Source organism: Mobula hypostoma, chromosome 6, assembly GCF_963921235.1.
Source record: "Mobula hypostoma chromosome 6, sMobHyp1.1, whole genome shotgun sequence".
NCBI classification, from domain to species: Eukaryota; Metazoa; Chordata; class Chondrichthyes; order Myliobatiformes; family Myliobatidae; genus Mobula; species Mobula hypostoma.
The window spans coordinates 114,129,324-114,151,956 of NC_086102.1; the positions used below are offsets into that span (position 1 = coordinate 114,129,324).

At 43.4% G+C, this 22,633-nt stretch overlaps 1 protein-coding gene across 6 annotated transcripts in view; it reads left to right on the forward strand.

Annotated features, from left to right (window-relative positions):
• Nucleotides 1-22,633, forward strand: part of trpm2 (transient receptor potential cation channel, subfamily M, member 2) — a 200,903-nt gene that overhangs the window by 42,860 nt on the left and 135,410 nt on the right. For all 6 annotated transcript variants that reach the window (XR_010018390.1, XR_010018391.1, XM_063051496.1 and 3 more), the window contains 5 exons: nucleotides 7,045-7,133; nucleotides 10,097-10,262; nucleotides 12,101-12,281; nucleotides 17,564-17,730; nucleotides 18,468-18,648. Coding sequence is in view for 4 of the 6 variants with exons in the window: in XM_063051496.1 (XP_062907566.1) it covers nucleotides 7,045-7,133; nucleotides 10,097-10,262; nucleotides 12,101-12,281; nucleotides 17,564-17,730; nucleotides 18,468-18,648 (784 nt within the window). In the remaining 2 variants the exon portion in view is untranslated. The remainder of the gene's footprint in view (nucleotides 1-7,044; nucleotides 7,134-10,096; nucleotides 10,263-12,100; nucleotides 12,282-17,563; nucleotides 17,731-18,467; nucleotides 18,649-22,633) is intronic.

Below are 22,633 nucleotides of genomic sequence, written 5' to 3' on the forward strand. Positions count from 1 at the left end.
TGTCAGCATATGAACACAGCCCTGGAAGCTGGGAATGAGGTTAAGGCAGAATTCCACACTGACCTTGGACACTCAGAATGGAAGATACACCGATTTTCCTGATAACTTCCATATCAGAGTTGTGAATGACAGTCTTCCAGAAACACGAATTGGCAAGGGAGAAGATGGGATTACCCATTCCAATAGAGCATGGTCTTGTGAGCCAAGTGTTTTATCAAATAAGACAGACCCCATGTCCAGGCTCCGGTATCAAAGTTCAAAGTAAATTTAATATCAAAGTACAGGTATGTTGCCACCTTGACATTCATTTTCTTGCAGGCATTCATAGGGGAAAGAAACGCAATTGCATTTTATGAAAAACTATTTATAAACGGACAAAAATTCACAAACAACCAATGTGCAAAAGAAGACAAGTTGCACCAGTAGAAGTAATAACGAGAGCATGAGGTGTTAAAAGTCCTTGAAAGTGAGTCTGGAGGTGTGGAATCAGTTCAGAGTAGTGGCGAATGAAGTTATCATGCCAATTCAGGAGTCTGATTGTTGTAGGGCGTGTGTTGATCGGATGCTGTAGAAAATTTGAATCCTGTGTCTCATCATGTACGGCACCTGTCCTGGAATTGTAGGGTGCGATTGTGACCACTTAGAAAGGAATGTTCCCCATTCCTACAGATCTCTTTGGTGAAGTGGGAACTAAAGCTTCTGTACCTCCTTTCTGATGGTAGTAGTGAAAAGAGGGCATCGCCTGGATGGTCAGGGGGATTCTTTGATGCCAGATACTGCTTTCTTGTGGCAGTGCTCCATACAAATGGACTCAATAGCAGGGAGGGCTTTGCCTGTGCATTTAGAGATGCTCTTCTGTACACCATGGTTGTAACGTGTTGTTATTTGAGTTACTGTCACCTGCCTGTTAGATTGAACCAGTCTGGCCATTCTCCTCTGACCTCTCTCATTAACAGAACTGCTGATCACTGGATGCTTTTGTGTTTTTTTTTGTACTGTTCTCTATAAACTAGAGTTTGTTGTGCAAGAAAAACCGAGGAAATCAGCAGTTTCTGTGATACTCAAACCACTCCATTTGGCACTAACAATCATTCCGTTACATTTCTTCACCATTCCGATATTTGGTCTAAACAACAAATGAACCTTTTGACCATGTCTGTATGTTTTTATGCATTGAGCTGCTGCCACATGATTGGCTAATTAAAAATTTGCGTTATCAAGCAAGTGCAAAGGTGAATCTTATAATGTGGACACTGAGTATATATCAGTCATGGATATGGGCAGAGAAATATTAGATGGAGCTTAATCCAGGCAAATTTGACCTGTTGCACTTCAGGAGACCAAATATAAAGGGAAGGTACACAGTTAATGATACCTTTTAACCACACTTGATGTGCAAAGAGATCTTGGGCTCCAAGTTCAATGCTACCCTAAAAGTGCCACAAAGATGATAAAATGGTAAAAAAGTATATAAACTGGGAAGTCATGTTGCAGCCATATAGATGGTTAGTTAGGCCATTTTTGGAATATTGTTTGCAGTTCTGGTTATTGCATTACAGGAAATATAAAGGGGCATGACAGGGTGCTGGTTTGCCATGATGCTGCTTGGATTAGAGTGTATGATCCATAACGAAAAAGTTGTTTATAAAGTTATAGAGTCATAATTCCCCCATGGTCTCATGTTCCCCTTGGGCCTTCCACTTTGCACCCTTTAAGTATCAGTGTTACAGGGTGTTACGAAGGCATGAGTGAGGAGCTGGACGAAGTTGATTGGAAGGACAGGGATGACAGCAGACAGCAACGGCTGGAGTTTCTGGGAGCAATTAGGAAGGTGCAGGATAGATACATCCCAAAGGAAAAGTATTCTAAAGAGAAAATGACATATCTGTAGCTGACAAGGGAAGTCAAAGACAGCATAAAAGGAAAAGTGAGAGCATATAATATAGCAACAATTAGTGGGAAGTTAGAGACTTCAGGCATGCTAGGAGCCACACTCATGTCCCCATCTACATCAATGGAGCTGTAGTGGAACGTGTATCAAGCTTCAAATTCCTTGGTGACCATATTTCTGAGGATCTCACCTGGTCCCTGACCTCCTCCATCCTGGTCAAAGAGACGCAACAGTGCCTTTATTTCCTACGGAGCATCAAGAAAGCTCACCTCTGTCCCAGGATACTGACAGACTTTTACTGCTGTACCATTGAGAGCATACTCACCAACTGCATCTCAGTGTGGAATGGTAATTGTCCCGTATCGGACCGCAAAGCACTCCAGCATGTGGTGAAAACTGCCCAGCAGGTTATCGGCACCCGATTGCCTACCATTGAGAACATCTACCATAAACACAGCCTGGGCAGGGCGAAAAGCATTATCAAGGATGCATCTCACTCTAACCATGGACTTTTTACTCTCCTCCCATCCGGTAGGTGCTACAGGAGCCTCCGCTCCCACACCAGCAGGCACAGGAAGAGCTTCTTCCCTGAGGCTGTGACCCTGCTGAACCTCTTATCACAGCGCTAAGCAGTATTGCACCCATATTGTACTGTCTCAGTACTTTTATATTTGTGTGCTATAGCACTTACTTTTTATTGGCAGTTATTTTGTAAATAACACTATTCTTTGCATTTCTGGCCAGATGCTAACTGCATTTCATTGCTATCTGTAATCGGCACAATGACAATAAAGTTGAATCTAATCTAATCTAATCTAATCTAATTAGGAAGCTTTTAAAAACCAACAGGAGACATCTAAAAGAGAAAAGAAGAAATATAAAGCTGTCCAATAATATAAGAGAGGATGCGAAAAGTTTTTACACACACACACACACACACACACATATATAAGGAGGACAAACCCAGTAAGTATTGTGGGAGTGTCAAAGGGCAGAAGTGAGTATAGTTGTTATTACTAAGTATTACTAAGGAGAAGGTACTTAGGAAGCTGAAAGTTCTGAAGGTAGATAAGTCACCTGGAACAGATGGACTACACTTCAGCATTCTGAAGGAGGTAGCTGAAGAGATTGTGAAGGTACTTGAAGTGATCTTTCAAGAATCACTAGATTCCAGAATGCTTCTAGAGGCCTGGAAAATGGCAAATGTCACTCCACTCTTTAAGAAGGGAGAGAAGCAGAAGAAAAGAAATTATAGGCCAGTTAGCTTGACTTCAGTGGTTGGGAAGATGTCAGAGCCCATTATTAAAGATGAGGTTTCAGGGTACTTAGAGGTCCATGATAAAGTTGGCCAAAGTTAGCATGGTTTCCTGAAGTGAAAATCTTGCCTGATAGATCTGTTGGAATTCTTTGAGGAAATAATGGGCAGGATAGACAAAGGAAACTAACAGGGTGTTGCTCTCTTGGATTTTCAGAAGGCATTTGACAATGTGCCACATATGTGGCTGTGAAACAAGATAAGAGCCCATGTACAAGTAAGACATCAGCATGGATAGAAGATTGCAGGAGGCAAAGAGTGGTAATAAAGGGGGCCTTTTCTGGTTGGCTGCCAGTGACAAGTGGTGCTCTTCAGGGGATGGTTCTGGGACCATTTCTTTTCACATTATGTCAATAATTGTGGTGATAGAATTGATGGCTTTGTGGTCAGGATTAGCACAAAGGGCAAAGCAGTGGCAGATGGGATATAATGTAGGGAAGTGTATGGTCAGGCACTTTGGTAGAAGAAATAAAGGCATAGACCATTTCCTAAAGGGGGAGAAAATTCAAAAATCAGAAATGCAAAGGAGTCCTTGTGCAGGATTCCTTGAAGGTTAACTTCCAGGCTGAGCCAGTGGTATGGAAGGCACATGCAATGTTAGCTTTCATTTCTAACATTGGACTAGAATATAAAACCAAGGATGTAATGCTGAGGCCTCTTAAGGCAGTTGCCAGACCATACTTACAGGATCGTGAGCTGATTTGGTCCCCTTATCACAGAAAAGATGTGCTGACATTGAAAAGGTTCCAGAGGAGGTTCGCGAGAATGATTTCAGGAATGAAAGGGATAACTTACGAGGAGTGTTTGATGGCTCTGGGCCTGCACTCTCTGCAGTTTAGCAGAATGAGGAAGGATCTCATTGAAGTCTATCAAATATTGAAAATCTTAAATAGAGTAAATGTAGGGAGGATATTTCCTATAATGGGGGAGTCCAGGACCAGAGGGCACAGACTTAGAGCAGAGGGATGCCCATTTGGAACAGAGATGAGGAGGGTAATGAATCTGTGGAATTCTTTGTACAGACTGCTGTGGACGACATGCCATTGGGTATATTTAGAGTGGAGGATGATAGGTTCTTGGTTAATCAAGGGTTATGGGGAAAAGGCAGGAGAATGGTGGTAATAAATCAGCCGTGATGGCCTGAATGGCCTAATTCTGCTCCTATGCCTTATTGCCGTATGGTCTTAACCCATGACCTCTAGATCTAGTCTCATCCAACTGTAGTGGGAAAAGCTTGCTTGCATTATCCCTGTGTGTACCCCTCATAATCTCGTATACCTCTATCAAATCTTCCCAAATTTGCCTAATGCTCTAGTGAATAAAGTCCTAACCTATTCAACCTTTTCCTATAAGTCAATTCCCAGCAATATCCTTGTAAATTTTCTCCATACTCTTTCAATCTTATTAATATCTTTCCTGAACTGCAAGCTACAATCCAAATTAGGCCTCACCAACGTTTTATACAATTTCAAAATAACACCCCAACTCCTGTACACAATATTTTGACTTATGAAAGACAACAAACATGCCAAGACCTCATTTTACGACCCTATCTACCTGTGATGTGACATCTGCCTCTATCTATGAGAGGCATAGATACGCTAGATTGCTAGAGTCTTTTCCCAGGGTAGAAATGTCAGATATTAGACAACATGTATTTAAGGTAAGAGGGGATGTTGAAAGGAGATGTATGGAGCAAGTTTCTTACACAGACGTTGATGGGTGCCTAGAACGGACTGTCAGGGGGAGTGCTGGAAGCAGGTAGCACAGTGCCATTTAAGAGGCTGTTAGGTAGACATAGGCAATGGAGAGATATGTTTAATTTGGCATGGTGCTGCGTGCAGACATAATGGTCTGAAGGGTCACAAACAGGAGAAAATCTTCAGATGCTGGAAATCCCAGCGACGCACATAAAATGTCGGATGAACTGAAGGGTCTGTTCCTTTGTTGTACTGTTCTATGTTCTAGTGGTTTACATGTTTAACTTTCTTGAAATCAACAATAGCCTTTATTAATAACTATTCTGTTCTTTTGCAACATCTCTTTGTTTACCATATTAAATTATAATTATTGTTAGAAAAGGTAAGGAATAACATTTACCAGAACTGTTCAAATTGCATTCACTGCCATGGAAATTCACAGCACAACATTAAAATCAGCATCATTGACACAGAGTATGACATTAAATTTATTGTTTGACACCATAATTACAGTGCAAAAACATAAAATTGGCATAAATTACAAAAAATAAATAAATAATGCCAAAGAAAGGAATAATGAGGGAGTGATCATGGGTTCCTGGACCATTCAGAAATCTGATGATGGTGGGAAACAAGCTACTTCTGAGTTATTGACTGACTCCTGTACACCCTCCCTGGTGGTGGAAATGAGAAGAGAACATGCTTCAGATGGTGAGGGTCCTTAGTGCTGGATACAATGCTTCTTGAAAATGTCCTCAATCGTGGGAAGGGTTGTGCTCATAATGGAGCAGAAACATAACAAGCAAACATAATTCTCTGTGCTCAAATTAACAAACTATGCATGGTTAACATAATAAACTATAGACTTGTGCTAGTAGAGAAAGAGAAAAAGAAATATAGTCCAAGGTAGTGTTTGGGGTTTCTAGAATGTGGTGGTTGTGGGAAAGTCGCAGCAATGAGAAGATGTCAGAATGCCCGATGATGAAAATCGATTTCCTGAGATGTCGCCTGTTATAAGTATACTCAGTGGTGGGGGAAACTGCACCTATGATGGAACTGGTTGAATCCTCCACCAGGTAGCCTCTTACTTCTCTGTGTTTTGGAGTTTCCATTCCAGTCGGAATGCTTTCCACTGTATCTCTCATCTCTAGAAGTTTGTCAGAGTCTTAGATGATACAAGGAATCTTCTTAAACTCCTAAGGAAGTGGAGGCACTGGCGAGGGTTCTTCATGGTTGCATCTGTGCTGGTTTTGGCAGCACAGCATTCAACTTCCTGGCCAATTTTGATCAGGAGTTAAATGTTTCTAAAGAACAATGCTATGAAGTCTAAACTCCCAGAATTTGTGTTCACCTGCTGCACACTTTATTAAATCCTAGCCCTGCAATCCTTCCCCTAACTCGGTCACATCAATCTCCTATTTAGGTCTTCCAAATCTAAAGTTTCCCTTGCACTTTGGTGTGGCTGCAGAACAAGGTGAAATTGCAGTGTCAATGTTGTGAACTTGCACTTTAATTGCAATCAGCTTGCATGTAACAAACTACACTTCATGACCTGTATTGCTACTTCTCAATACAACAGCGGAGAGAATTTGGGCTTGTCAAATATGAACCTACTATAAGATGCAGTCAGGCACGGGTCAGACAGGGGAAATACAATCAATGTTTTGTGTCTGCGAGCTTCGCGGTGATTTGCCCACCATAAGATGAACTGAGACCGAGGAAATGGGCCTTCTCCATCTGATCAGGGATTCAGGTCCACGGACTCAATTTGTTTCGGATAGCTGCTGCTTGTTTCTATCTGTGTGTTTATCTGTGCATTGGGTGTTGGCCTTTGTTTTAACTGGGTTCTTTTGGGTGCCTGTAAGCAGACAAATCTCAAAGTTGTGTAATTTATACATACATTGATAATAAATAATCTTCGAATATGAAGCCACTTCAGTACTAATTGGCCTTCTTTATAGAACTGAAAAACTGGAAGACAGGGGAAGGGGAAAAGGGGAGGGTAAAGGACAGAGGCTGAGATTTGAGGAGAGGGTAGGTGAAGAAATGGTAAAATGGGTGGGGCAGGAAGTGAGAGGGATCCACTCAGAGCTCTGTTCATAGAGTTTGCTCCATTCATTATCTTGTATTTTCTTCAGGGCTACTTCAGAAAATGGATTCAGGAAAACATCAGAAAGAAGTGTTGTACTCACTTTGTGGAGAGTGAGCATGCGCCGAAAGACATGGGGTAAGAATGGTCTGTGATCCTGGGTCTGGGGTAAGATGGTTACCATGCTCCCTGGAGCTTGACAGGCTGATTTCATGTTGAGCTCTTGAATCATGGCCACCTGTGGGTACAGCTGCTGCTCACGGACTCCCCTTGTCATGGTGGGTCGTCTCAGCAGCTGAAGACATTTGGGCAGCTCAATCACTTTTTCACCCGTGAGCAGCAATTGCCAAGATAAACTTCATCACGCCATGTTACATAGCACAACATACCAACCCACGCAGCGCCGCACATTAACATGCCAGCTGTGCTGAGCATTCCTACGGCTTCCTTGCATCTGTGCTGAGAGTGTCCATGCCTTAGATGCTGCCTGTTGGTACTGGACTGATGTGCTCAGCACCAGAACAACCCAACAATCTCGTTGTGGCCAGACTTACACTCAGTGGCCACTTTATTAGGTACACCTGTGCACCTGCTCGTTAATGCAAATATATAATCAGCCAGTCAAGTGGCAGCAATTCAATGCATAAAAGCATGCAGACAGGGTCAAGAGGTTCACTTGTTGTTCACATCAAACACTGGAATGGGGAAGAAATGTGATCTAAGTAACTTTGACCATGGAATGATAGTTGGAGCCAGACGTGGTGGTTCACGTATCTCTGAAACTGCTGATCTCCTGGGATTTTTATGCACAACAGTCTCTAGAGTTTACAGAGAATGGTGAAAAAAAACAAAAGAACATCCAATGAGGGGCAATTCTGTGGATGAAAATGCCTTGTTAATGAGAGAGGTCGGAGGAGAATGGCCAGACTGGTTCAAGCTGACGGGAAGGCAACAGTATCTGAAATAACCACATTACAACAGTAGAATGCAGAAGAGCATCTCTGAATGGAAAACACATCAAACTTTGAAATAGGTAGACTACAGCAGCAGAAGAACACGGACGTACTCTCCCTGGCCACTTTACAGGAGATACCGAATGAAGTGGACACTGAGAAAATAGCAAAGATAAATGCCCCTCAGACACCATTGACCTTTCACTAGCCCGCACTGTGGGTGGGGCTACACAGCTGTAGCGTCTTTGACTTGTTTCAGAAAAACCTCAACATTTTCAAATAGAATCTGTGAACATCAGAGCCTGAGAGGTTGGGAAACAGTTCGGCCGAGAGTTAATTCGAGCTCCTGAACTGTGCCCGTTGAATTCTCTGGGTAATTCTGGAAGGTGCCACAGTTTGGCACACAAGATGATGGCCTGTGAGACCAGGGGAACTGAGAGTTAGAGAGTGATACAGCACAGAAAAAGTCCCTTTGGCCCATCTTGCCAATGCTGACCAAGTTGTCCACTTGTCTGTTTGGTTCACTTCTTCAAGTTTTTCCTATCTATGTACCTGTCCCAATGTCTTTTAAATGTTGTAATTGTTCCCGCTTGTTCCATAAAGTCTCTACACTGTGCTTGAGAAACTTACCCCTCAGATCCCCACTAGATCTTTCCCCTCTCACCTTAAATCTGTTATAGACTCCTCTACCCCAGGACAAAGGCTGTTACCATCCACCTTATCTATATCACTTATGATGTTACAAACATCTCTAATGTCATCCTTCAGTCCAGAGAAAACTGCCCGAGCCTATCAAATCTCTCTTTACAGATTAAACTGTCCCGTCCCAGTGACATTCTTGGGCATTGTTTCTGCACTCTTTCTTACTTCTGCACACTTGTGCATACTTTCCATACCTGTGTATTGCTTCTGCACCCTTTCCAGCTGTAGAGTGGTACTTGGACGGAGAAAGTTGAACAGTAGAGCACAGGAAAAGGTCAAATAGCCCACAATGTTGGTGCCAACCCTGATGCCAATCTCCCTCATCCCATCTACCTGTACATGGTCCATATTCCTTCACTCCCTGCCTTTTGATGTTTGTCTAAATACTTCCTAAATGCCTCTATTGTGTCTGTATCCTCCACTTCCCCTGGCAATGTGTTCGGGTCTCCTCCCACACTGTGCAAAAGAAAAGTTGCCTCATAAACTTCTCTAAACATTCCCCCTCTCACCTAAAACCTATGCCTTCTAGTATCTGGCATTTCTACCCTGGGAAAAAGACTCTCGCTGTCTCTGCCTCTCAGAAGTGTATGATGATGCTGAGATATTTGCATCATTGTCAGTAGTGGGAGAAGTCCTGGAAGACTGGAGAGTGGCCAATGCAGTGTTTTTACATAAGAAGCATCAGAACTCCAGGAGAAGTGTTGCAGATTCTCACAGGCTTGGATCAGACTCCGTCCTCTCTACTCCCTTGGAGGCAGAGTGTGGAATATCCTGGGGTCATTCTCTGTCCTGTTCACTCCCCTAGACAAGAGGTATAGGCTGTCCTGGGATCAGACCCTGCCCTTCCCCTCCCCATGTGTGGCTGGACCAGCTGCTTGTCAAAGTTTTCAGTGAAACTGTCAACTGCAAAAGTTGTGAAAGCAATTTCTCAAGTATATGAAACCTGGCCTTTGTAACCCATTCACCATTAAAATCTGGGCAGTGAGGTGTTTGATGTATTTAGGTTGATGTACCAACTAATCCAGTTGTAAGAATAAACACAGGAGATTCTGCAGATGCTGGATGTCCCAAGCAACACCCACAAAATGCTGGAGGAACTCAGCAGGTCAGGCAGCATCTATGGAAATAGCTGACGTTTCGGGCTATTACTCTCCATCGGGGCTCAAAAGTAATGAGATAGATCTCAAAAAGGTCTCAGGTTGTAAAAGTAATCCCTTTCCGAAGGAAGCCTTGGTGAGAGAGTTAGAGATGGGCATGATTTAACCTGAGAGGATGAGCATCATGCGGAGGGACTTTTAGCACTGGCACTCCCAGGTTGGTTTGGAGCTTGCGCTGGTCAAAGCGACGGACTGGGTCAATGAAAATGCTGCTGCTTCCCTGCTCCAATACACTGAACTACCATTTGATGATAAGAGTTAGCAGTCTGCTCTGTGCCTCTCCTCACAGGCCAGTGTGTGACTGTGGATACCCGAGGATCCGCCACAGTGAAGAGGCCCTTAGGGCTGGCGACCTACAGCGGGAGAAGTGGAGTTCCACAAAGCACCTGCAAAAGCATCCAACCGATGCATTTGGAGACATTGCATTTGAAGGACAAGGACAGAAGAGTGGGAAGGTAGGTGGGTCTGTCAAGCTGTGTTTAAAGTCCTGGCGTCAAGACCATGAGCTGGGATTGTTTCCTTTTCATCCCACTTGCATCTACATAGTGGAGTGGGTTGAAATTAGCACCTTGTCTGCAACAGCAATAGCCAACACCTTCACTCAGTATTCCTCACGTCTGGATTTTTAGTAGCAAATACCACTCTTCTCTGGTTAGGTTTTAACTGTGCCTCTTTGGTTTTCTCATGGCCTTGCTGGTTTGGATGGACTGATCATGCAGAAAGCATTCAGCCATCCACAACCTGCCCCTGAAGAGCACTCTGAAAATGCCCAGTGGTACCCACCACCATCTGGTTGGCAGGAAGTGCTGTCAGTGTGGAGCACCCCAGGGATTGAATTGGGTACTGGGAATCTTGGTACAGACAATGCGTTGAGATCTCTGCACTGAGATCTCTCCACTCGCCATTTTCAACATCAGCTAAGGACCACTGATTCCCTAAGTACCGGGCTAACATTCCCAGCAATTAAAATAGAAGATGAAAAGGACTGCAGATGCTGGAAATCTGAAGCAACACACAAAGGATCTAGGAGAACTGAACGGGCCAGTTAGCATCTATGGAGGGAAATGGACAGTGAACGTTTTGGGTTGTGACACTTTCTCAGGTCTTGGTGCAGGCTGTCAACCCAAGTGTCAACTGCCCATTTCCTTCCTGTGTAAGTATAAGCATATGCTGCAAGCACTCAGCACATGTAAAGAGAAACCCAATTATTATTTATGGGTTGATCGACAAGAAAAGTGGAACGTAGACCAGAGAACATACAGCACAGGAGCAGGTCCTTCAGCCCATGGTATCTCGCTTGACCATTCTGATCTCATCTGCAGGTGTACATGGTCTTCATCCCCACAATTCCCACCTCATCATGCCCATGTCTAAAGGCATTTTAGCCATTGCTATCGTATTTACTGCCACCGCTTCTCCTGATAGCCCAGTCCCACTGAGTATATTTTAAAAAACTGTCTTGTAAATATCCTTTAAACTTTCTTCCTCTCACTTTTAAGCTTTGTCCTCTAAGTACTTAACCTGGGAAAATGACTCTGTCATCTTTATCTCTGCTTCCCATAATTTTATGAACTTCTATCCAGTTGCCCTCAGTCCCCGATCACAGAGCTCCAGTCAGGAAAGCACCCTTCCACCACTTCCTTCTGTCTTCTCTGGGCATGCCAAATCTGAATCCAATCTACTAAGTCACTGTGGATACCCTGCATCTTGATTTTTCAGATCCGCCTACCGTGACGGAGCTGGTCGAAAGCTTTACTGAAGTCCATGCAACAACATCACTGCCCTGCCATTATCAGTCAATCTCATCATCCCTTCAAAAAACTTACTCACATTCCGTAGACATGATCTCTCCCCACTATATCATGTTGATAGTCTCTAAGTTCACAAATGTCCTAATACAAGCAAAAAATCCATTTTCATTAATAAATTAAAACAATGTGCCTCAATGATTCTATGCCTTGTTTTAGCTGAAAGAATCTACCCCTTCCATCATCACTGCTCCTCCTGTTCCCACTGTTTCTCCTGTCCTCACAGCCTCTCCTTCACCAAAGTCAGGACATAATTTCCCTTTAGAAGCTTGGATCAGCACCTTCTTAAACCGTTTGGTGAGACCACATCTGTTGAACTGGTATATCTTTGGTTTCTGTACCTTTGTGGGGTGGGCACTTGATATGACAGTGTGAGGCGGGGGGAGGGACGTGATAGTTGTGAGAGCTGGTCACTTTACTCTGGATCGTGCTCAGCAGCATTGACAATTGGTAACTGTGTGGTCTCTGTTTTTGGTCGTTTCCAGTATGTTCGAGTCTCAAATGACACACCACCAATGACAATATACCAGCTGATGACCAAGTATTGGGGCTTAAATCCTCCGCACCTTCTCATTTCCGTTACTGGAGGGGCAAAAAACTTTCATCTGAAACCAGACCTGAAATTCACGTTCCGTAGAGGCCTCATCAAAGTGGCACAGTCAACAGGTAGGAAGAAACTGATGTTTTTGTGCGTGTGTGAGAATATACTGCACAGAAACAGATCTGCCCCAACTCCCCAACGCCCCTCAATGAGTAAATCTCTTACTAGCTCTTCTTTCAGTTAGTCCTGACGAAGGGTCTCGGCCCGAAACGTCGACTGCACCTCTTCCTAGAGATGCTGCCTGGCCTGCTGCGTTCACCAGCAACTTTTATGTGTGTTGCTTGAATATATTGATTCTTCTCTTTTGCAGCTACTCTACCTCACATTCTAATTCTGTTGCTGTGATGACAATCCTCCTGGATTCCCTGTTGGACCTGCATGACCAACAGCTTTTCCGTATCTAGACTTGTATTTGCCGCAGATTTTCTTCTGTCTATTCTGCCAAACCTCGTTACAATTGTGAAAATCACTTTCAAGCTATTTAACCTTCCACGTATTATGCTTGTGATCCTTTGGGGAAAAAAATGGATAATTTCTATTGTGAGATCAGGACCCAAAAATTTGTTGAATTCTAACGGGAGAGTAAAATATATCTTTTAATGTTGGAGTAGCTGAGATACATGGAGAAATATTTTCTCTAGGGATTGAGAATCCTTGGAAATTTTCTACCATAGAAAGCAGTAGAGTCAGAATCAGAATCAAGTTTATTATCACCGGCATGTGGCGTGAAATTTGTTAACTTAGCAGCAGCAGTTCAATACAGAACATAATCTAGCAGAGAAAAAATTAATAATAATAAAATAAGAAATAATAAATAAACAAATAAATCAATTATGTTTATTGAATAGATTGCAAAAAAAATCCAAAAACAGAAATACTGTATATTTTTAAAAAAGTGAGGTAATGTCCAAAGATTCAATGTCCATTTAGGAATTGGACGGCAGAGTGATGTTCCTGAATCGCTGAGTGTGTGCCTTCAGGCTTCTGTACCTCCTGCCTGATGGTAAAAGTGGGAAAAGGGCATGTCCTGGGTGCTGGAGGTCCTTAATAATGGACGCTACCTTTCTGAGACACCACTCCCTCAAGATGTCCTGGGTACTTTGTAGGCTAGTGCCCAAGATGGAGCTGACTAGATTTACAATCCTCTGCAGCTTCTTTTGGTCCTGTGCAGTAGCCTCCACCCACCCCACCCCCCTGCATACCAGACAGTGGCGCAGCCTGTCAGAATGCTCTCCACATTATAGCCGCTGTCTTGCCTTCTTTATGATTACATCGATATGTTGGGATCAGGTTAGATCCTCAGAGATCTTGACACCCAGGAACTTGAAGCTGCTCACTCTCTCCACTTCTGATCCCTCTATGAGGATTGGTATGTGTTCCTTTGTCTTGAAGTCCACAATCAGCTCTTTCGTCTTACTGACGTGGAGTGCCAGGTTGTTGCTGCGGCACCATTCCACTAGTTGGCGTATCTCACACCTTCTCGTCACCACCTGAGATTCTACCAACAATGGTATCATCAGCAAATTTATAGATGGTATTTGAGCTATGCCTAGCCACACAGTCATGTGTATACAGAGAGTAGAGCAGTGGGCTAAGCACACACCCCTGAGGTGCACCACTGTTGATCATCAACGAGGAGGATATGTTTCACCAGTCACATTCAAAGCTGACATGTAAACCATAAAGTTCAAAGTAAATTTATTGTCAAAGTGTGTACATGTTACCATATAATGCCCTGAGATTCATTTTCTTGCAGGCATTCACAGTAGAACAAAGAAATACAATAGAATCAATGAAAAACTGTATACAATCAGTGTGACAAAAGAGACAAACTGTGCAAATAACATAAAAACAAATAATAAGGCTATTAAATAAACAAACAAATAAACGATACTGAGAACGTGAGTTGTAGAGACCTTGAAAGTGAGTCTGTAGATTGTGGAATCAGTTCAGAGTTGAGGTGAGTGAAATTATCCACACTGGCTCAGGAGCCTGATGTTTGAGGGGTGAAAGATTGTTCTTGCACCTTGAAACCATGAGGGAGTTGGAGCAAAGAGGAGAGAGTGGGATGAGTTGTTGAGACCAAGATATCCTTGACTGTCAGAGCAGGGGATGAGATTCCCTTTCCTGCTCCTGTTTGTTATTTATTTCCAATGATTTCTATTGCAACTGTTGAGATCATAATACCCTTCTCCCTATAAACGCATGAGTTATATTATCACGCGTGGTACTATGCATTAGTTGCTCAAAACCATGCTGACATTTGAAGTGTTAGTGTGGTTCTCATTTAAAGTAAGATGGTGTGCCACCTTGGTGGGTTGTTTGGTCACTGTTTCACATTATCCACCCTGTCTGTGCCACTCATCATTTTATATATCAGCATCTTCCCCCTCTTGACCTCCTCTACTTCAAAGAAAACAAGCCCAGCCCATCCGTCACTCCCCATCTGAAACAAACTTTCGCAATCAACATCTCACTGGTGCAAGCACATCTTTCCTCTTGCATGGTGACCAGAACTGCCCATAATAGCCTAAACAAATTTTTATATATTTGTATCACAATTTCCCTGCTCTTGTATTGTTTTCTCCTGTTTACGAAGGCCAGCTTCTCACGTGCTCTTACCACCCTCATCTACCTCTGCTGCCATCTTCATAGCCTCTGCAATCATATACCAAGGTCTCTTCAGAATGGATTTCAATTTCGCTCTGTGACCTAAGACTATCATCCCAACTGTTGATAATACGGCCATTTTTTGTGTCATCTGCAAACTTCTGAATGTACCTTTCATATTCAAATCAGATTCCAGATTCAGATTATTTATCAGATGTACATCAAAAAATGCAGAGAAATGCATCATAACACAAGAGATTCTGGTGATGCTGGAAAACCAGAGCAATACACACAAAATGCTGGAGGAATTCAGCAGGTCAGGCAGCAACTATGGAATGGAATAAACGGTCAATGTTTCAGGCTGAGACTCTTCATTAGGACTGGAAAAGAAGGGGGAAGAAGCCAGAATGAGAAGGTGGGGCAGAGAAAGGAGTATAATGCATCATTTGGATTAAAAACCAACTCAGCCAAGGATGTGCTGGGGCCAGCACACAAGTGTTGCCTTCATTCTGGTGCCAACATTGCATGCCCATAATGCTCAATAGAACTCCACAAGCAACAACATTCACAACAACTAAGCAAGACAACAGCAAAACAAGCCTTTTCCCACCCTCCTACCCACCTAGCAACTCTCACACACAGGCCACCCTCCTACCCAGAACAGGCCACCTTCTGCCCTACAACCTCCAGTTCCTGGCCTGGACTCACGGAAGGGCCTCGACTGTTTTTCATACTCTGTTATAGCAACCATATGCTTTATATTTTCTCATAAAGCGTGCTGCACAGTGCAGGCTCTTGGCACACAGTGTTGTGCAAACCTTTTATTCTGTTTCATAATCACTGTAACCCTTCTCTCCTGTATAACCCTCCATTTTTTTAATTATCCATGTGACTGTCTAAGAGTCACTTAGATGTCTCCAATGTAGATGCTTCTTCCACTACCCCTGGCAGTGCATTCCATGCGCCTCTCACTCTCTTAAAAAAACCACCTCTGACATCCCCACTATACTTTCCTCCAATCAGCATAAAATTAAGCCCACTAGTGTTGGCCGTCCTTACACAGCCAGTGACAACTGTGGCATATTCATTTTGGCCCACTGATAAATGTTTAAACGTGATCCAGTCCATTCTCTCAAAGCAATTCCAAATTCGCTCCACCACTTCTGCTACCCAGCTTTTCTTAGTCCTTTTCACTGGTGCTGTGCTTTTTTAGCCAGTCTGTATGCAGGCAGCGGCCAGAGAACTGGAAATGAATACCAATGAATTGATCCACTTGACCCGAAACAGGCGTGTGTGGGCCATGGCAGTCAAAGCTCAAACTGGGCACGGCACCTGATGATGATGTATGCAGGCAGAAGATGCGCAGCCAGATGATTGGATTTACCAAAGTTTGAGTGAGGGACAGAGTGATAAATGTTATTATTGGTAGTAGAGCAGGGGTCAATCGTGTCTGGTCCTCTAGTATTGCAGGTGCTGACCACTCTGGTCCTCATTGTCTCGGTTGCAGACATCTTTCCTGAAGTTTTAAATTTATACTTGTAGATGTGTCCTTAACTGCAAATAAAATCATTGTTTTTTTACCTCTAATTATTAAAGCTTTTCATGATCTTAAAGGGCTTAATTGTGTAAATACACTCATAAGAACAAACAGTGCACTCAGATTAATTTGTCTTGAAAGACGCACTCTCCCATTCCACTGCATTATTCCCGTGAAGAATTTTGCAATGCTCATTAATTTTTTCATTCTCTTCATGATACAGAGAACAAAATTGTTTTCAGTACTCCAGATAACCGAGGAATTGCACAACGTTTACTGAAACACATTTACGTCTGTACGCATAGTTTTTACTAATTCTTCTCTGTTCCTCCAACAACATCACATTACATCTCTCTGTTTCACTTCCCTCTTTCTTTACTTGTAATTTATTCTCAAACCCCGATCTATTATATTCTCCTCTGTCTCAGCCACTCTCTCCTCTCTTTGGTACTTTGTTCTCCTTCAGAAGAAGGGTCTTGGTGAAGGGTCATAGCCTAAAACGTTGGCTGTTTATTCCTCTCCATAGCTATTTCCTGAGTATCTCCAGCAAGTTGCGTGTGTTAGTCTGGATTTTCACCATCTGTAGAATCTCTTGTGTTTTTGTTCTCCTTCTGTTTGTGCCCTTCTTCTCCTGTACCAAATGCCCATATCTCCTCTGTCTCTCTCCACTTTCTGCCGTTCCTCCTTTATTTTGTTGCTGCTTCATGCTCCCCTTGTTTCTTTATATTCTACTCCCTCTCTTTTGTACTCCTCTTTTATTGTATTTTCTGCTCATCTCTCCCCTCTTGATTGGTACTTTATTAACATATTTTTTCCTCTTTTCTCTTCATTAAATGCTTTGTATTGGTCCTGTGTTACAGAAAGAAGTACCTTTACATGGAGGATACAATTTTTCTTTATTGTCTTCTTGAATATCCTGCTCAGTTCTTTCGCTATCAGCAGACATGTGTTTCTCCACCAAGAGCTCATCTGGAACTGGGCTAGGAGTCTGGGTGAGACCCAGAGGGATGGAGAGTTGGGTTGGGACCAAAGGGTGAAGCAAGATGGGAGGAGGTGTGAGCAAATTCGTTTAAGACTATGGTGGTCTGTGCCATTGCTAATTTGTAACTCTGGAACTTTGCTGTCTGTCCATGTGACTCAGCTTTTCATCCATATGATGTTTTAAATTATGGATTATATAAAACAAAACTTTTCTCCCAGGTGCGTGGATTATCACCGGGGGTTCCTATGCTGGCGTGATGAAGTATGTTGGAGAGGCTGTCAGGCACTGTAACATGACCAGCAGCCACAAGGAAAACCAGATTGTCGCAATTGGCATCGCCAGCTGGGGCATCGTGCACAACCGTGAAAGCCTGGTTGACGCAGAGGTGAGCTTTGGTCCTACACAAACTACAAGAGCCTGGTCAATAGACAGGTGAGCTTTGGTCCGACACAAACCACAAGAGCCTGGTCAATAGACAGGTGAGCTATGGTCCGACACAAACCACAAGAGCCTGGTCAATAGACAGGTGAGCTATGGTCCAACACAAACCACAAGAGCCTGGTCAATAGACAGGTGAGCTATGGTCCAACACAAACCACAAGAGCCTGGTCAATAGATAGGTGAGCTATGGTCCGACACAAACCACAAGGGGCTGGTCAATAGACAGGTGAGCTTTGGTCCGACACAAACCACAAGAGCCTGGTCAATAGACAGGTGAGCTATGGTCCTACACAAACCACAAGAGCCTAGTCAATAGACAGGTGAGCTTTGGTCCGACACAAACCACAAGAGCCCGGACAATAGACAGGTGAGCTTTGGCCCTACATCAACTTAATTTTATAGTCAATAATTTACAGGACTGGATTCTTTTTCATGAGCAATCTACAGATCATCTCACAAAATCTCAATGAATCCCTGTTGTCAGAATTGTACCTGATGTTTCAGGTTACAGTCTGACATTTAAATTTATGTCACACCTGTGTTCCTCATGACATAGCAGCAACAAGAAATGTGTGTTGTCCTCAGTTGTGTTTTACTCTGAGGAGCTAGAGGGTGACAATGATGGATGAAATGAGCGCTAATGCTGCTTGTGGTTAACTCGGCCTATCTTTCTGGAAACAGGGCAAGTTTCCTGCAACATATTACCTGGATGAAGCAAATCAGGACAGGTTGACTTGTTTGGACCACAACCACACCCATTTTATCCTGGTAGATGATGGGACCCATGGACACTATGGTGTGGAGATTTCCCTGAGAACCCACTTAGAAAAGTACATCTCAAAGCAGCGAATTGGGACTGAAGGTAAGAGCTGGCCACTTGGCTGAAGGCAGAGGGTGGGTGAGTAGGTGTGGAGAGAAGTTAGGAAACTAGATTTTGAGGGTCTTCTTTTGTTGGAGGAAATAGTGTGCTTAATCTGCACCCTGAATCTGGCTTCCACGTAGGGCCCAGTTGTCCTCTTTGTAACAGCTTAAAACAGAGTGGTACATGGAGAAAATCATGGTGAGTCCTCAGACAAGTCGGTTTCTTTAGGTCCTGTTACAGTAGACATAGAAACATAGAAAACCTACAGCACAATACAGGCCCTTCGTCCCACAAAGTTGTGCCGAACATGTCCCTATCTTAGAAATTACTAGGCTTACCCATAGCCCTCTATTTTTCTAAGCTCCATGTAGCTATCCAAAAGTCTCTTAAAAGACCCTATCGTATCCGCCTCCACTACCCTTGCCGGCAGCCCATTCCACGTACTCATTACTCTCTGAGTGAAAAACTTACCCCTGATATCTCCTCTGTACCTTCTCCCCAGCACCTTAAAACTGTGCCCTCTTGTGTCAACCATTTCAGCCCTGGAAAAAAGCCTCTGACTATCCACATGATCAATGCCTCTCATCATCTTATACACCTCTATCAGCTCACCTCTCATCCTCCTCCGCTCCAAGGAGAAAAGACCAAGTTCACTCAACCTGTTTTCATAAGGCATGCTCCCCAATCCAGGCAACATCCTTGTAAATCTCCTCTGCACCCTTTCTATGGCTTCCACATCCTTCCTGTAGTGAGGCAAACAGAACTGAGCATAGTACTCCAAGTGGGGTCTGACCAGGGTCCGAGATAGCTGCAACATTACGTCTCGGCTCCTAAATTCTATTCCACGATTGATGACGGCCAATGCACCGTATGCCTTCTTAACCACAGAGTCAACCTGCGCAGCTGCTTTGAGTTTCCTATGGACTCGGACCCCAAGATCCTGCTGATCCTCCATACTGCCAAGAGTCTTACCATTAATACTATAGTCTGCCATCATATTTGACACTGGGAAGCACTTCAAGTGAGAGCTCAAAGATACAGTGACCCAAAAAGCATGCAGCAATTTATAGTATATGTTGCATGCTGGTCGCATAATCCACATCTTTGCAGTATCTGATCTTAGTTTTGTCTCTAACGGCCTGACAAATGGAACTTTGTTCTCCTTTACCAGACAGCTATCCACCCCCCTCCCACACACACACACACATTCATTTTCCCTGCAACTGGGTTCTCTAATTTATAGTCTTGTCCTTTTGTCCTGACCCTGTTTATCATGTGAACAGCTCCCTGCACTTTGCTTATCCTTGTGACTTAAACACACTTTCCTGATCTAATGACTACTCAGTTTCTGATCTCTAAGCCTCCTCCACTATTAGCCCTTTATTGCCTCATCCCTTTCCCAATTTGTATGACGCTTCAGTTGATCATATTGCAAACTTTCACTACTTCCTTATAATTACAAGGATTCATTGTTCACATTCCCTGAGATTCTCTGAGATCCAGGCTCAAATATGATACATTAGAGCAAAGTGGAGATGAATGTGTATAATCTGATTATGGCTGTTAAGCTTTGGTGTGTCTCATTGTTGGGAAGCATTCATTCACCCCTTCTGTAACCTAACTGTAACATCTTTGCAGAGAAAGCTGTACAAAAGCAGGCCTATGTTTAATAGGATAATGTGTCTGATTGAACTCTTTGAAGAGACAACAAGGTATATTGAAGAAGCCAGTAGATGTGATTAGTGTGCACTTGAATAACACAAGTCCCACATGGGAAACTGGTTCAGATAATTTGGCAAGTCCCACACTGGAAACTGATTCAGAAGGTTAGAGCCCATAGTTTCGAAGGCACGTTGGCAAATTGAATCCAGAATTGTACTGGCAACAGTTTGAGACCGAGGGTAATGGAGAAGGGTTGCTGTTGTGATTGAATAGTTGTGACTCAGTGTTTCCCATAAAGATCAGTGCTGTGACCCTTGATGTGAATGAATAGAATGTGGATGTGGGAGTTTTCGGATGACACGAAAGTCGGCAGAATTGTTGAAAGTAGTGTGAGATTGCAGAGAGTTGTTGATTTGTTCGTGAAATACACTGAAAAAAGTCAGATGGGCATTAATCCGGAAATGTAAGGTGATTCATCTTGGGAGAACGAATGAGACTCAGGCAAAACACCAGGACCTTAGGGAGATTTGAGGAACAGAGGAAATTTTACAGTACAAGTCCATAGATCATTGAAGGTGGCCATGCAGGTAGATAACATGTTTAGGAAGGCATTTGAGATACTAGCCTTAGTCAAGCACTGATTACAGAAGTAGAGAGGTTCTGTTTCGACTTCATAAAAGCTTGGTCAGGCCTCAGCTGGAGTACTGTATGCAGTTTCTGGTCACTGTGCTATAAGAAGGACGTGACAGTGCTGGAGAGGATGAGCACTTGAATTACATAGGCACAGAGGACAGTGGATCAAGTGCTGGATGACTGGGTTAATGCAGAATGATACCTTCTGGCTGGTAAGCATAAGTTGGGCTAAATGGCCTGTTTCCAAGCTGTATGATTCGTTAACTGTGCTGGAAAGGTTTCGTGGATCTCCTTGTCATGGTGGAGAGGCTTGTGAGTTCTGGAGATCCCAAGAGGAATCCTGTCTGGAGTTTAACCATCTGGAGTTCAGTTCCTGATAGAGTCATCCATGGTGGTAAGGTCAAGGGGGAGGTTCCAGACAACTAGTGATCCAACCAAGACCTCAGTGCTGGAGCTGACGGAAGATGAAGACACATCACAATGGCATTGAATGAGGAGGAAAGCTGTAGAAGTGAAGGATTCCTGGTCATCTTGCACTCCATGCCTGTCTTGGGTGATGGGGGGGGGGGTGGCACTTAATGATAGATTCCACCTTTCTGAGGCATCACCTTTTGAAGGTGCCCTGGATGCTTTATTCTGTACTAAATCCCCACAGTAACTCTGCTGGAAATATGTTTGATGGCACAGTGTGCCGTGTTAAATTTGTAGCAGCACAGTGTACAGCCAGTAGATCCACTGCCTCACAGTGCCAGGGACACTGTCTCTGCTGTCTGTGTGGAGTTAACATGTTTTTTTTTCTCTGTGACTGTGTGATTTTCCTTCAAGTGCTCTATTTTCCTCCCATGTTCCAAAGATGTGCAGATCGGTAGGTTGTTTGACCACTGTAAGCTATCGTAGCTTGCAAATGAGTGATGAATTCTGGGGAGAACGGATGGGAATGTGGGGAGAAAAAGATGCAATAAAGGATTCCACTATTCCAACAACATTAGGGTGAGTGTGAATGGATGGTTGATGGCCAGCATGGACTCAGTGGGCTGAATTCAGGATGCTCTTCATTGACCACAGCTCAGCATTTAACACTATCGTCCCCTCAAAACCAATTACCAAGCTCCAAAATCTAAGTCTTGATATCTTATTATGCAACTGGATCCTCAATTTTCTCACTTACAAACCCTCTCTCTCTGACTTGCTCTGATCCGCTGATTTCATACAGTAGCACTGTTAGAAATGTTTCAAGGCGCCCTGTTGAGGAAGCTTTATTCTTTGTTGGTTTCATAGAGTAACTCTGCTAGAATTGCTTGATGGGACAGTACGGAGTGAGTCTGGTTTTGTATGGATTTCATGCTGTAACACAGTAACTATGATGGAATGTTTTTAGGATGGACAAGTTGGAGCTGGCTTTATCTGATAAATTTGATACAGCGTTATGCTAGAAGTATTTGCTTGGTTAACATCGAGCTGGTTGTATTCTGTATTATGTATTGTACAGTAACTGTTTGATGGGACAGTGTGGAGCCAGTTTTATCATCATCATCATCATCACCAGGTGCCATGCCCAGTTTGAGCTTTGACTGCCATGGCCCACACACTCCTGTTTCGGGTCAAGTGGATCAGTTCATTGGTATACATTTCCAATTCTCTGGCTGTTGTCTCCATCATCATTCGTCGTTGTCTTCCTCTTGCTTTCTTC